This window comes from Octopus bimaculoides, chromosome 4, assembly GCF_001194135.2.
Source record: "Octopus bimaculoides isolate UCB-OBI-ISO-001 chromosome 4, ASM119413v2, whole genome shotgun sequence".
Lineage (NCBI taxonomy): Eukaryota > Metazoa > Mollusca > Cephalopoda > Octopoda > Octopodidae > Octopus > Octopus bimaculoides.
In genome coordinates, this window is record NC_068984.1 from 122225386 (window position 1) to 122239489 (window position 14104).

General features: G+C 32.8%; 1 protein-coding gene across 1 annotated transcript in view; it reads left to right on the forward strand.

The window, feature by feature from the left end:
• Nucleotides 1-14104, forward strand: part of LOC106880299 (serine/threonine-protein kinase WNK1) — a 78758-nt gene that overhangs the window by 19623 nt on the left and 45031 nt on the right. The window contains exons 2-4 of the mRNA XM_052967677.1: nucleotides 10590-10765; nucleotides 11069-11289; nucleotides 12169-12341. Coding sequence (XP_052823637.1) covers nucleotides 10590-10765; nucleotides 11069-11289; nucleotides 12169-12341 — 570 coding nt within the window. The remainder of the gene's footprint in view (nucleotides 1-10589; nucleotides 10766-11068; nucleotides 11290-12168; nucleotides 12342-14104) is intronic.

Here is a 14104-nt window from a genome sequence, read left to right on the forward strand (position 1 = left end):
CTTGTGCGGGTGGCACATAAAAGACACCATTTCGAGCGTGGCCGTTTTCGTGCGGGTGACACGTAAAAGCACCCACTACACTCTCTGAGTGGTTGGCGTTAGGAAGGGCATCCAGCTGTAGAAACTCTGCCAAATCAGACTGGAGCCTGGTGTTGCCATCCGGTTTCACCAGTCCTCAGTCAAATCGTCCAACCCATGCTAGCATGGAAAGCGGACGTTAAACGATGATGATGATGATGATGATGATATATATCTTGTTCTCTGAATTCCAAATGAGAACGTCCAAACTAGTGAATAATGAAGGCCCGTCCCATTAACAAACCATGTGAAGGTTTTGTGGAGTAGGAACAAAGTATATCTTACTTCCTTAGTTTACCAGAAATACTATTTTTTGTTGAGAATTTTAATTAATTAGACCTACACCTTCCTGTGTTGCTAGTAACACTAACCATGTCATTTTCTCATGACAATATTCTTCCACACTTTGTTTTCATTTTATTTGGTTCATTTTCATATTTAATTTTTTTTTTCTCTGAAAAATCTGAATGCTCTTTCAATTCAATAAAATTGTAAGATTGCATAATGCTAATTAGCAAATATGTTGTGAATTTTGTATTATCTTGTAAAATGTAAAACTATGTAGGAAAGGACATGTGTTGTATTAACAACTTGGAAGAGTAATGTTTAGAGAGTATCTATCTATCTGTCTATCTATCTATCTGTCTATCTATCTGTCTATCTATCTATCTATCCATCCATCCATCCATTCATAAGCTTCTTTCAGTTTCTATCTAACAAATCTACTCAAAAGACTTTGGTCAACACATGGTTATAGTAGAAGATGCTGTGTTTAAAATGTTTAACTTCATACCTGGAGCAATCTTTTGAGTCATATTTTAGGATATCCCACTTGATTAGGAAGTTATTTGCTAAAATGTTTCTGGGTATTATTGGTCTGCCTAGTACAACTTAGAATTTATCCAAATTCCATTGGAAGGTCATTTCATCTTTCATTTCTTTTGGGATAATGTTGAATAAGGCAGTGCTGAATGAAGTAAAGAAGTTGTGCAATGTTTTGTGATGTGAGCTTAATTTTTGTATAGGACGTATGGTATGGTGGCCAAAAATTTAGGTGAACTTTTGCGTTTGAAGATCTCTGGACTAAGAACTTTCCAGTCCAAAAATCTATGAACACATTGTGTGGGCCATATTAATTTTATTGTTGATGTGTGCATTCCATCTTGGGTTGTTGTTCAAATATATGAGAATGATGTAGACTCCTCTGATGTGAATCCGATAAGGTTCAAAAACCAATCAAGGCTGTTCTTCATTTTTTCAACCTCCAGAGAAATAGTTAAATTTGCTGTTTATATATCTTCTGCATAGGTTATGTATATTACATGTATTATATGCATACATAAACACACACACATGTACGTACGTGTGTGTGTGTGTATATATATATACACACACATACACACACACTGATTTGAAGTTATAAGAATTTAAGAATAACAAGAGAACATTTACTGAGGATGTGGTGGGTACCTGGTAATGAGTAGTCAAATTTGATGTAAATTTCATGGATTGGGACATTATAATTCACTCACTCACTAATACATTAAGCTAAAACAGGAATTTTTTTTAAATTGGAAAATGTTATGCTTAGTATATTACTACGTCTTGTTTCATTCATCTACTACATGCTTTCTTCAGATGTTTTATTTACTGTAATGCTCTAACTCCTATTCTGCATTACTTTCTCTAAGACGAGGCTGGTTACTTAGCAAAGCCTTGTAGAGCTGACTTAGTAGTAACACCCACACATTCACATTTGATGTTGCTCATTGAACATAGCTGTCTGAGTGACTATTGAGGGTGGGGGTGGTTGTTTTGAATATGAAATTACTATTCAATGTTTTGCCCCACTTAGTTTTCTTTTTTATTCCACTCCCTCTTTTTGACATTCTGCCTACATCAGAAGGTGAGGAGAAAGTTCAAGATGTGGATTATACTGAATGCCTGAACATACATGCATACATACACTCACACATATACACTCATTTAATGAGAAATCGCACACAAATTACTCTTTCTGCGTGATATCTCTCTATCATCTTGATGTCACCACAACATAAAATTCAATACAGAACAGTTTTTTTTGGGGTTTTTTAATATCAAATTATCAAATATATTTCTGTATCACTATTTAGTGTGTGAGAAAGCATTCAACCTTCTTCATACGTTTTTCTTTTAATATCTTTCTAAACCTATCAGTATTTTATAAATAGACTTCAGGACAAGGAATGCTATTCCTCCCTATGTCATTATTTCAATTATTTAATCATCACCATCATCAATAAGAGTAAAAATATTGTTAGTGGCATAAGTAAATTATGATAAGCTGTTGTTGTAAACGTTTAATTAAAAATCAGAAATTTTAATCTGAATTATTGCTGACAAATTATATTTTGGTTTTTCTTTTTTCATCATTTAAAATAAATAGACCACCTCTGTCATTCAGTTATATAGATATATGTTTAATATATGTTCGTAAAATACCTTTGGCAGCATTTGATTAACGGTTTTAATGTAAAGAAAACATTCATTACATATGAATTAATGTTTATTGTATGGAAATTTATGTAACATATATGTATTCATCAAAATTGAGTTTGCTGAAATGTATAATTTCTTTAAACGTCATTTATTTTGATGTCAGCATTTTCTTCTATGTGAATCGTTTCACTTGGTTACTATTTCCAAAACCCAAATCTTTTACAATATATTGCATGTCACTAACCAGTGTGTATAGATCTTATGAGAAATTATCAGTAATTCAGTTAATTTAATTTAATTTTATTTTATCCATTAGATTCATCATGAGTAACCTTCCTGCTTTTACAAGTTTTTTTTTTTTTTTAACTGTTTAAAAGTTACTCATTTGAACATCTAGTTATCTTTAAAAATTAGTGTATTAATTAAGACCTGTTTTTATTGAAAAAAAAGCTTTATTTAAATTAGCCATTTATAAAGTAAGAGCATTAGATTTGTATTTTAAATATTCTTGTGACACACTGGCTAGTTCTCCGTGTTAATTAGAAACCATTATTCTAAGATTTTCTATCAGCTCTGATTAAATCAGCTTAGTAACAGAACCTATTTATGCAATTCTGTCTTTAGGTCAGGGCTACATGAATCACTTGTTTCAACAGTGTTATTTTGCTGATTGAAATGTCACTCTGATTGCTTGTGTAGTATTATCTATGTTGGTCTCTGACCACAAAATGCTTAGATTTAGCTTTGTTCAAACAGTTTCAGTCATTTTGAGATATTTTCCTTTCAACCAACAACCTGATGGGAATTATATGGTGCTCTACCTGAATTGAAAGTAACTAATAATTGATCAGTAAGTTCTGATTCTGTCATGTTGCATCCATTAACTAGTGCAGTTAATGATTATATTTTTAACTTTCATGTGAAGTGCACCTGAAATTTTAAACTTTCTATGCTAAATGCACCAATAATATTTTGTTTGATCTTCAAAGTGTCATGAAGCAAATGATCAAGAACCACTGGTTGAGAGACTATGTGAAGTATCAGTTTGTACAGAGGGAAAAATTAAAGCTGAATAGATTTGATAAATTGGCTGCCTCTATATTTAGTAATTGCTAGACAGTTATTTTTGGTCTATAATAAAGATATAATGAGCATAAAACAAACAAGGCGGTAAAATCAAGGTTTTAATTTTCATTTATCACACTAAAATCCTATTCATTTTCGTTCATTCCATCCCAGCTGATTCATCAGCTGATTAGTATAATTCTTTCAGTTAACATCACTTGACAAGAACATTTTTAATATTATTTATCAATCTATCCAAGAAACTTCTTGTTAAAAAATTTACTTACATCATTGTCAAAAGTTTATCTGCTTCATTTTCTATAGTCATAATTGTTGATACCCTCAGAAAAGTTAATATTAAGATTTCAAGTATATATTTCATTTTTAGAGCAGTTTTTTTTTTCCAACTTTTTTTTACCTATTCATTTTTAGAATTGAAACTGAAACTCTTTGATAATTTGACATGAATTAATAGTGAGAGCTTAAAGTTTTAATATTTTGTTGAGTGCTGTAAAAATACTGTTTTCATAATATTTTATGATTACAATTCCTGTGGAAAGTTATTAATTGTACAAAATTTCTTCAGTGAATTAATTGGATAATATTTTTCATGGATGTTTCTGAAAAATTGACTCACAACTGATTTCTTTGAATGTTTTCTAAGCCAGGATGAGTATTGGGTTCATCACTTTGAGCCAGATACAAAGAGATAATCCCTGCAGTGGAAACACCCCCTCCTCACCTACTCCAAGGAAAGCCATGGTCATTTCGTCTGCTGAGAAGGTGATGGTCTCAGTGTTTTAGAGTGCAAAAGGCATTGTGTTTATTGACTATCTTCAAAAGAGCCACCCATGCTAACTTGCTGAGGCAGTTACAAAAGGCTATCAAGATCAAATGCCCAGGAAAATTGACGAAAGGGATCTTGTTTCATCAGGACAGTGCTCCAGCACACAAATCTTACGTTTCAATGGCTGCTGTGCATAACTGTGGCTTTGAACTGGTTGATCACCCTCCCTTTTCTCAGTTTTTTTTTTATAACATTTATTACATGACCACAGAGTTCAGATGGTATTTTGATTGTATTTATTTTCTTATGAATCCAAGGAAAAGAAATTATTCTCAAGGACTATTTATATAAAGAAAATTGATATTGTGGTATAAGTTTTCAATTCTACATTCGCTTATCTAAAATTGCATCATGGCTACGTATTTGCTTTATTTGTCAAGTTACAGCAAAAGCAGCTTAGCATCCAAAGTAGAGGCCATCATGTTTTACTGTCTGAAACCACCTTTCTGCTAGTTCTTTGATCCCATTCTGATACCAGTTCTTGTCTTTCAAGATGAAAAACTCCTTCACTGAAGCTTCCACCCCCTCTTGGTTGATGAAGCATCATGTGCGCAGGAAGTGAGTCATGTTTTGGAACAAGTTATCCAAGTGAGTTAGGTCTGGACTTCGATTCCCTCAAGTTTTTGGAGTTTATTCCAGATCATTCAAGCTGTATGTGTTGACTTGCTGCAGAAGAGCTTGCTTTCTGTTAACCAATGCCAGGTATTTTTGCTGCGCAATGGCATACAGCTGTTCAGAATGTAGATTGACATTGTTGGTTTGACTGTCCAAAACAAACTTGTAGTGCATTATCCTCTCATAATTCCACTAGATGCAGAGCATCACCTTGTGTTTGAAACACCCATTGCTTGGCAACAGGTTCTAGAAGCTGGCCCTTGCTTAAGGATTGTGGGAAAATATCCACTTTTCATTGCACATTATTATCCTCTTAAGGAAACACAGATCATATAGGTTTTCTAGGAGTTCCTTGCAATCGTCCACCTGCCTCTATGTTGGGGTCAATTCATGAGACACAATTTGGCAACTCTGGATGCTTTTGCCAAAGTTGTGGAGATGATGAACCACACTGGACTGTGAGATGCCAAGCTCACCTGATACCCTCCAGGTGCTACCCACTGGATTTGCCTCTATGACTTGGTGTACAGCCTTGGAATCCATGGTTTTAGGCATACCTGATCTTGCCTGCTCATCGAGGTTCTTGCAACCGGAATGGGTGAAATTTCTCAAACCATTGTGTGTGTCTTTGGGTTTGCATCTCCTTTGTCTTGCTATAGCATGATTGCTGTAAAACAGCTGTTACCATCATACAAGCAGTGTCTTTCATTTGCAATCTTCTGTGAATACAAGTCTGGCCATGAGGAAATATTACCTTGCTTGGAAACAGGTGAGGGCTGGTGACAGGAATGGCATACAACTGTAGAAAATCTGCTTCAGCAAATTCCAGCTGACCTGTGCAAGCATAGAGATGTGATGGTAAGGTATAAATGTATGTGTGAAGGCGACGAGCTGGCAGAATTGCTAGCACACTGAGCAAAATGCTTAGTGGCATTTCATCTACCTTTATATTCTGTGTTAAATGCTGCTGGGGTTGACTTTGTCTTTCATCCTTTCAGGGTCAATAAAATAAGCACCAGCTGAGCACTGGAGTTGATGTAATCAACTTGTACCCTCCACAATGCTGACCTTGTGCCAAAATTTGAAACTGATATGTGTGGATGTATATATTTATATACATACATACACACATCTTGATAATTTTCAGTTCCATTTGGCTTTGGAGGTTTCTATTATTAGCTGATAGACAATTTGTGTGTGTGTGTATGTGTGTGTAAATGTTAACGAGCAAGCAAAATGCTCTTTCATGCTTTTTTCTTTTTACATTTTTTACAAATAAAAAGTTCATTTTGTATTGTCTTTGCTCACTCTATGATCATGATTTGATCTCAAGACAATGTGCTGAATTTCAGCACATTTTCTTTCTGTTCATTATTATGATATGCTGTTACAGATAATTCCTATTTGAACAATTTGGTTCCATAAGCAAGTAACTTATACTAACTCTACTCATTTAAATGTCTTCATAACTCTCCCTGAATATCTTGTAGCTTTTTACTTTATTTTCTTCCTTTCAACATGCATTAGCAAATTTCATTTTTATAAGTAACCTTGTGTGAAGAATTCTCGCTTCCTTATTTAGCAGCTTTTTATGACCCTTGAAAGTTTGTTTTGAACTTCGTTCTAGATCTTTTTTTTTTTTTTTTTAAGGAAGTGCACAGTCATATGAATTGACCATCAATATTTTATAAGTTCTTAGTTTGTCAACTAGGTTCCTTCTTTTGAACTCAGAAAAATCCTGATACATTTACTCTGATATTTTGCTTCACATATCAAGTTATTTTGCTTCACATATCGAGTTATTCTGCTTCACTCTCAGAAATGTAATTGGGTATCATAATTCTCAATACAACAATAAAAAACAAAATCCTCTGAAGCTAGATTTTTGTTGTTTGTACAAATGATATAAAAGAGCATAATTGCTTTGGAATTTCTCTCATATAAGTTTTGATAAATTTTGATTTGGTAGACTTTGTTGCTAGGATAAAAATATATTTAATAGCTTTTGTTGTATTATTTTGGACATTCTAAAATTAGTATTATTGTCTTTCTACAGAGCTCTATAGTGACACCAACTATTAGGTAACTGATTGTTTAAAAGCAAACTCCAGTAATGGTCTACATTCAATATATTACTGATATGTATGTAATCAACTTCACAAATTACCGTTGGTAAGATTTGAACTGAGAAAGTCAATAAGTAGTTTAATTATTTAATGTTGAGCTTTATACATATGAAATATGTTCAATAAGTAATGAAAATTTATGAATGGACATACGCTATTCTATGATTATATAAGGTAATCCTTATATACTCTTAGGAAATTTAAAGGATAACAAATAAAACAAAATTTCAGGAACAATGTAAAAATTCTTGTAAGGCCTGAATACAGGTTTAGGAGGCTAGAGATACGCATGATGCAAGAGTATTAGAAATGGAAGACGGTTTTTAAAATGTTCAAGGTCTTTGATGAGAAGATTTCAAGCTTAGAGAAAACTTTTATAAATAGCATTGCTTTTAAGAAAGCTAATAGTAGTTATTACAAACAATAGTATAGTTGAACTGAAGGTCAAAGCTATCATCTATTTCAATAGTTTTTTTTTCTTTTTTGCTCAAAGTTGTCTTAATTGAAATGTTAAAATGAGTTTGTTCTACCAGACTGTTGTAGCCCCACTAATCCTTTCACCACTTTAATTGTGAAAGGATTGATGGGCATCTAATGATTGGAATGATCTGTTCTTGATCACTTCAATGAAGCTGATTCCAAGAGAGAGGGAAAACACCCATTGAACTTGACTAGTACATTATTTTACAACCTTGAAGGGATGAAAGATAAAATCAGTTTGGCAGTATTTGGACTTTGAAGGCATAGAGTGCCAGAATAAATACATTTTACCCAATGTTCTAAGAACTCTGCCAATACAAATTCACTGCTTGCACCATAAAAGTTAGGAAAAACACTCTTATAGTAGGCTGTTTTGGTTTCCATAAAGTGGAGTTTAGGGGTTTAGGAATTAGAAAATAATTGCCATAATAATAACAATGTTCTACATTTGTTTCCTGATAATTGTGAGAATAGATTAGTTGCTTTACATTCATCTAGTTCAGCATGTCACTTGCTTCAGTGGCATATACACTTGCATCAAAATACATAATGAAATCTATTTGTAGTTCATTTTGCTTCACTCCCTTTAAAAAGAAAATAAACCTTTAAAGGAGCTTCTCCTGAACAAAATACTGCAGCTTTGCAAAATACTGCACATATTACTAATACATACAGTAAGTGTGTGTGTGTAATCATTGCCATTTTATGTCCATTTTCCATGTTGGCATTGATTAGATGGTTTGACAGAAGCTGGCAAGCCAGAGGACTCTGCCAAGCTCTAAAGTCTGCATTGGCATAGTTTCTATGACTGGGTGCCTTTTATATGGCACCAACATCAGTGAAGTCATTAAGCAATGTGACTCACCAGTCAAGAGTCCTTCAAGGGGTTGGATATATTGTGTGTATGTGTGTGTACATATATATCTGTAAGGTGGTTGGTGTTAGGAAGGGCATCCAACCATAAAAACCCTGCCAAAACAGTGAAGCCTGGTTTTATGCTTAGCCAGCCCCTGTTAAACTGTCCAACCCGTGCCAGCATGGAAAGCAGATGTTAAATGATGATGCGTACACACACGCGCTTGTACATGTTTGTGTGCTTGTATGTATATAGTGAGAGAGAAGAAGATAAGAATGTGTTGAGATGTTGGAAAAGATATTGGAAGAGAGGCAGTGGTAGTCAAAGACTGAAAGCAGCAAGAGCTTCGCAACCACCACCACTGCTCTTATTTTAGTGTTCTTTTTGCCATGCTTGTATGAGAGTGGGTTTTCTCTAACACTACATGCTGCAAACCTAGCAATTCTTTGTCATCGTTTTTGTTAGGCCTAGCATCTTGAGATCAGTCTTTATTACTTCATCCCATGGCTCTCTAAGTTTTTCTTTTTCATAGATTCCATCCACTTTCAGTGCTCATCACTTTACACAGCTGTCATTATCAATATTCATCACATGCTTATACCAATGTAGTCTTCTCTCTTGCATGCTGCATCTAATTCATTTTATAATCATCATTTTTCTCTGCTCATCTATAATCCATCATTACATTTCTTTCCTTTTCTGTTTAACATAACTTAGTCTTGGGTAAATCTATTTTAAGCTCCTTCAGTTCTAGCTTTTGTTCCATGTCTAGAATTTCTTCTCTAAATTGTCCACAGATTCTGCTGTAAGAACAGGGTTATCAGCATAGGAGAGTTCCCACTGGCAACTAGTCATAAACTCCTTTATTATAATAAACAGAAGTGGGCTGAGGACTGAGCCCTTGTAGATCCTTACTTTCATGCTAAATTCTTCACTGAACTTGCTCACTCTTTCTTGGCTGATTGCATCTGTATGCAGCTTGTATAACTCTTCACAAACTTTAACGTTATTGTTGGATTGATGGAACCTGTCAGTTTGCAGTGCATGTACTTGTTAGGCAGGAAACTTTTGATCCAAGTGCTTAATGATGGATAGAGCTCATGGTTGGACAAAGTAGCTAGATGGTTATCAAGCTAGGTATGATTGCCTTTACTGATATCACATAGAATAGCATTAATTTTGATTAGTTTTCAAGCAGAACATTGTATCCATCCATCCATCTTCTCTGTCTGCTATTCCTGGGAGGGGGGATCATGGGGGTAGAGTTCTCAGACACCTCCTCTACAAGGCCCTATCATTAGACTTTCCCTCTGGATTCTCAACTATAACCAACTGAGACTATGGATATTATTCAATCATCTCGTTTTTGGTCTACCACTAAGTGTCTTGCCAGTTGAAGAATCCTGCCACATTGGAATTACATATCCATAGTAACCTCTCAATGTAGAGAAATTGTGGCTTGACCTGGAGAAACTTCCGGATTTCTGAGCAACTTGAGATGGTTTCCTTACGTAAAGTACTGGAGTAAATGTTTCACAGTATTTACTTTTGGCCCTCTATATTCTTCTTTAAAATGTTACTGGGACTACTCTTGTTTTTCATCTCTTTGAAGTATCTCTTAGGATATTCTTCACTCGTTTAGAATCTATACTGCTATTGATTCAATTGTCTATAAATTCTCATTTTCAAATATGCAGCTTTGTGCTAATGATTAACTCGTTTTGATTATATATCAGAATATATTTTCATTTTATAATTTGAAAATAGTTCTCAATTTTACAATATTTTATTTTTTGTGAGCTTTACTCAGATCTTATTGACTGCAAATAATTTAAGAACATATCATCTTTTATTTTGTTCTGTTTTTAAGAAAGCCTTTAACAATTATAACTTATTTCAATAGTTGTTGACTTTGAAAATAGTTTTCATTTATAACTTGCTCTTGTTTATGATTTTTTGTAGCTTTTAATACAATGTATTTATGTTGGTACAGTGGTTGAGTCATTGCAATTTAATGTTATTAAATTTTTCTTCTATTTAGGATAAAAAATGGAATAAAAGTGAAAAACAACGTTTCCGAGAAGAAGCAGAAATGTTAAAAGACCTACAACATCCAAATATTGTACGGTTTTATGATTCATGGGAAGAAACCAATACCCGAGGTCGAAAAATAATTATTCTAGTAACTGAACTGATGACTTCTGGGACACTGAAAACGTAAGTTTTTCTTTATAGTAACATATAACCAACTGCACACCCCAAAACTACCTAAACATCTGTACCTCCCAGTAAGACTAACAATCCCTATAGCATACATAGAACTGTATATAATAAACGAACAGCATCTTTAAAAATTTTTACACCAACACCTACAATTCTATAAACCTAGAAGTTAAGACATTACTGCTGAACTTGGAATTGCATACACACACACACACACACACACACACACACACACACACACACACACACACACACACACACCAGCTATGAGTATTTTTTTTCTTTTTCTATTTCTAGATACATCAAAAGGTTTAAAAAAATAAACATCAAAGTATTAAAGAACTGGTGTCGACAAATTCTTAAAGGACTTCTGTTTCTTCATACTAGAACACCTCCTGTGATTCACCGTGATCTTAAATGTGATAACATATTCATAACAGGAACAACTGGATCTGTGAAAATAGGAGATTTAGGATTAGCCACATTGAAAAATAAGTCCTTTGCTAAGAGTGTTATAGGTATGTATTTTATGCTAATTATATATTTATATATCTATATGTATATATAGATATATACAATATATATACATATATGGAGATATACTTTGTATTCATTTTGGAATTTAATAATTTGCCTTTCAGAATTTCCTTCACCATCAATTTGATTGTATTGTTATTATTTGTTTCATTTGAAAAATGCTAAACTATTTCAATTTTTTTAGAACTTTAGTGTGCACATTGCTTGTGATCAGCAGAAATTTTATCTTCAGTTTTTTTTTTTTTTTAATTGGTGTATTTTTCTTCAGTGGTAATTGTTATGGTTGCTTCAGACTAATGGTTTCGTTTTGAATATTATAAACAATATTTATAGCTATCAATTTTTAACGTTGTATTACATTGGATCTAGAATTGTATTTTTTTTTTTTAATATCAAATTCTCTCAAACTGAACATCAATTCATTTGTTGTTGCCATCACAAGCCCTGTGTCATGCTGCTTAGTTTAGTTGAAAGGTTCCTGCCTGCAGTTATCAAGGGTGAGTTAAAAACCTATTGTTTCCCCATATATACATTTGTAAGATTTTTTTTTTTCACTTTAAAATTTATTTTTTTTTTTACAGTTATTAATACACTTGTATTAATATTATTTTGTGGCTGTAATTATGCAGTTCTTTCTGTTTTGAAACAGATTTTCCCGTTAAATTGATTGTTACAGTAGGTGATACAAGAAGGTAAGACGTGGGGGTCATTCTTAGCTCTTGATTTTGCGCTAGTTTATTCTAGGACGCTGGACTCCTGGTGATTGCACTTGTACTAATGACCTTGTATTCCCTCACGGTCTTTCCCTTTCTAGACTGCCGAGACAACATACAAAGACATCATCTTTGTATACTTTTAAGGTACACCTGAGTTCATGGCGCCCGAGATGTATGAAGAGCACTATGACGAATCCGTGGATGTGTACGCGTTTGGAATGTGCATGCTAGAGATGGCCACGTCAGAATACCCTTACAAAGAATGTTCGAATGCTGCGCAGATCTACAAGAGAGTCACCAGTGTGAGTTACATATTTTAAGTATATTTTTTATAGCATTTCCTAAATGAGAATTTCTGACAGTGGGAAGGTATCTTCTGTTTAATGAACACCAGTTATCTTTTTTAGTTTTATTGTTGTAGTTTAGGGTCATACTGTCAACATAGTTAAGAAATTGTTGAATATATCAACAAAGTGGGAATTCTGTTTGCTTTTATCTTACACATTTTTTGTAGTTTCATTCTTAAAGAGAAAAGTGTTGTTTTCTTACTTAAGCCATTTATAAGTTTCTAAGAAATTGCCTCAGTATTGTGAATATTTGAAAGGATCAGGAATGCTTGATGTTGCCCTCTTAATTTCGAGCTCTTGTTAAGTATACAGTTCTTTAAATTACTAATGGAATAATTCCTGATGTTAATGTTATTGATTGAATTTTTTCTGTGGTCGTTACATCAAAATATTGATGCATGAAAAAAAATAACAAACTACTACAATCTGTTAATTCCTCTAAATATTTGAGTTTGAACCTTATGTAATCCAATTTCTTTATCTACTTTTGATATTTGGCCATCTTTGCTGCTGTATTTATTGTAAGAAAGGAGTTGCATTACATTAATCATTCTCAGAATTATTTCTTTGGCAGATTAGGTAACTGAATACAATTTCCATGATTGGTATCTTCATCCAAGTGTCTCCCGAGTATCAGTTGGTAACCAAATATTGTAAGATTGGGAGATAATTCCATGATCCCATTTGAGATAATTCTCAAAAAAAAAAAAAAAAGAAAAAAGCTTTATTATATAAAAGCAAAGTTTTTTGATCAATATTTATGAAAAACAATTACATATAGTAATTAAAATTTCCATATCAATTTGAAATGCCCTGAATGCAATAGTAAAATTTTCTTTCCCTCTTTTTTTTTAAGCTTAATTTTTTTACAAATAGTTTTAAGTTAGCTATTCTTATGTCTTAGCATTGAAAAGAAATTATACCTTGTAGCTTTTATTTGATTTTGATAAATCAGTCTAATCAGATAAGCTATATTGTTTGTTTAAAAAATGAGAAAAGAAAAATGGTTTTTCAATACCATATCTAGTGTTTTGATATGTAACTTTTTTTGTAGTACTCAGATTTGTATTTTCATATTAAACTACATCATATACTAATTATTTTGCAGTTATTTTCATTTTCTCTTGTCACAGAACTGCTGATGGCAGAACCGTCTATATTTTTATTTTCTTTTGTTTAATTCCAAATTTTTCTTTTGCAAACATTTCATTTTCAAATACAAGTGAAATGATTTCATCAAGGTGACCAAAAACATTCTACTTAGTTTTCTTTTCTGTTTTTTCTTTTCTTTTTTCCTTTTTTGTAATTTCTCTGTCAAGTAACATTATTTTAAAAAATTCTGTGTGAGGTAACATTATTTTAAAATGTTTTAAGAAATGAAACTTTCTAAATAAATTTGTCTTCATATGTAAAATAACTGAATGATTCCTCAGTAAGTATTGAATACAAGTAGTAAATTGAATACATTCGGGATTAATAATGTTGTGGAAATTACTTTAGATTCAACGCTTAGATAGTCATTAATAATTTATGAACAAGTGAAAAAACAGCTTTCAGGGAAATATAATCGATCCCCCTTGCTAGACAACTGGTTTGTCTTTGTTGTAATGTTTTTTTTTATTCACTGTCAGCCATAAAATTCAACATTCTTGACAAGATAAAGAACCCTAATGCTTATTTGAACTTAGTTATTAAATATAGTTATTCTCAAAAAAAAAAAAAAAAAAAAAAAA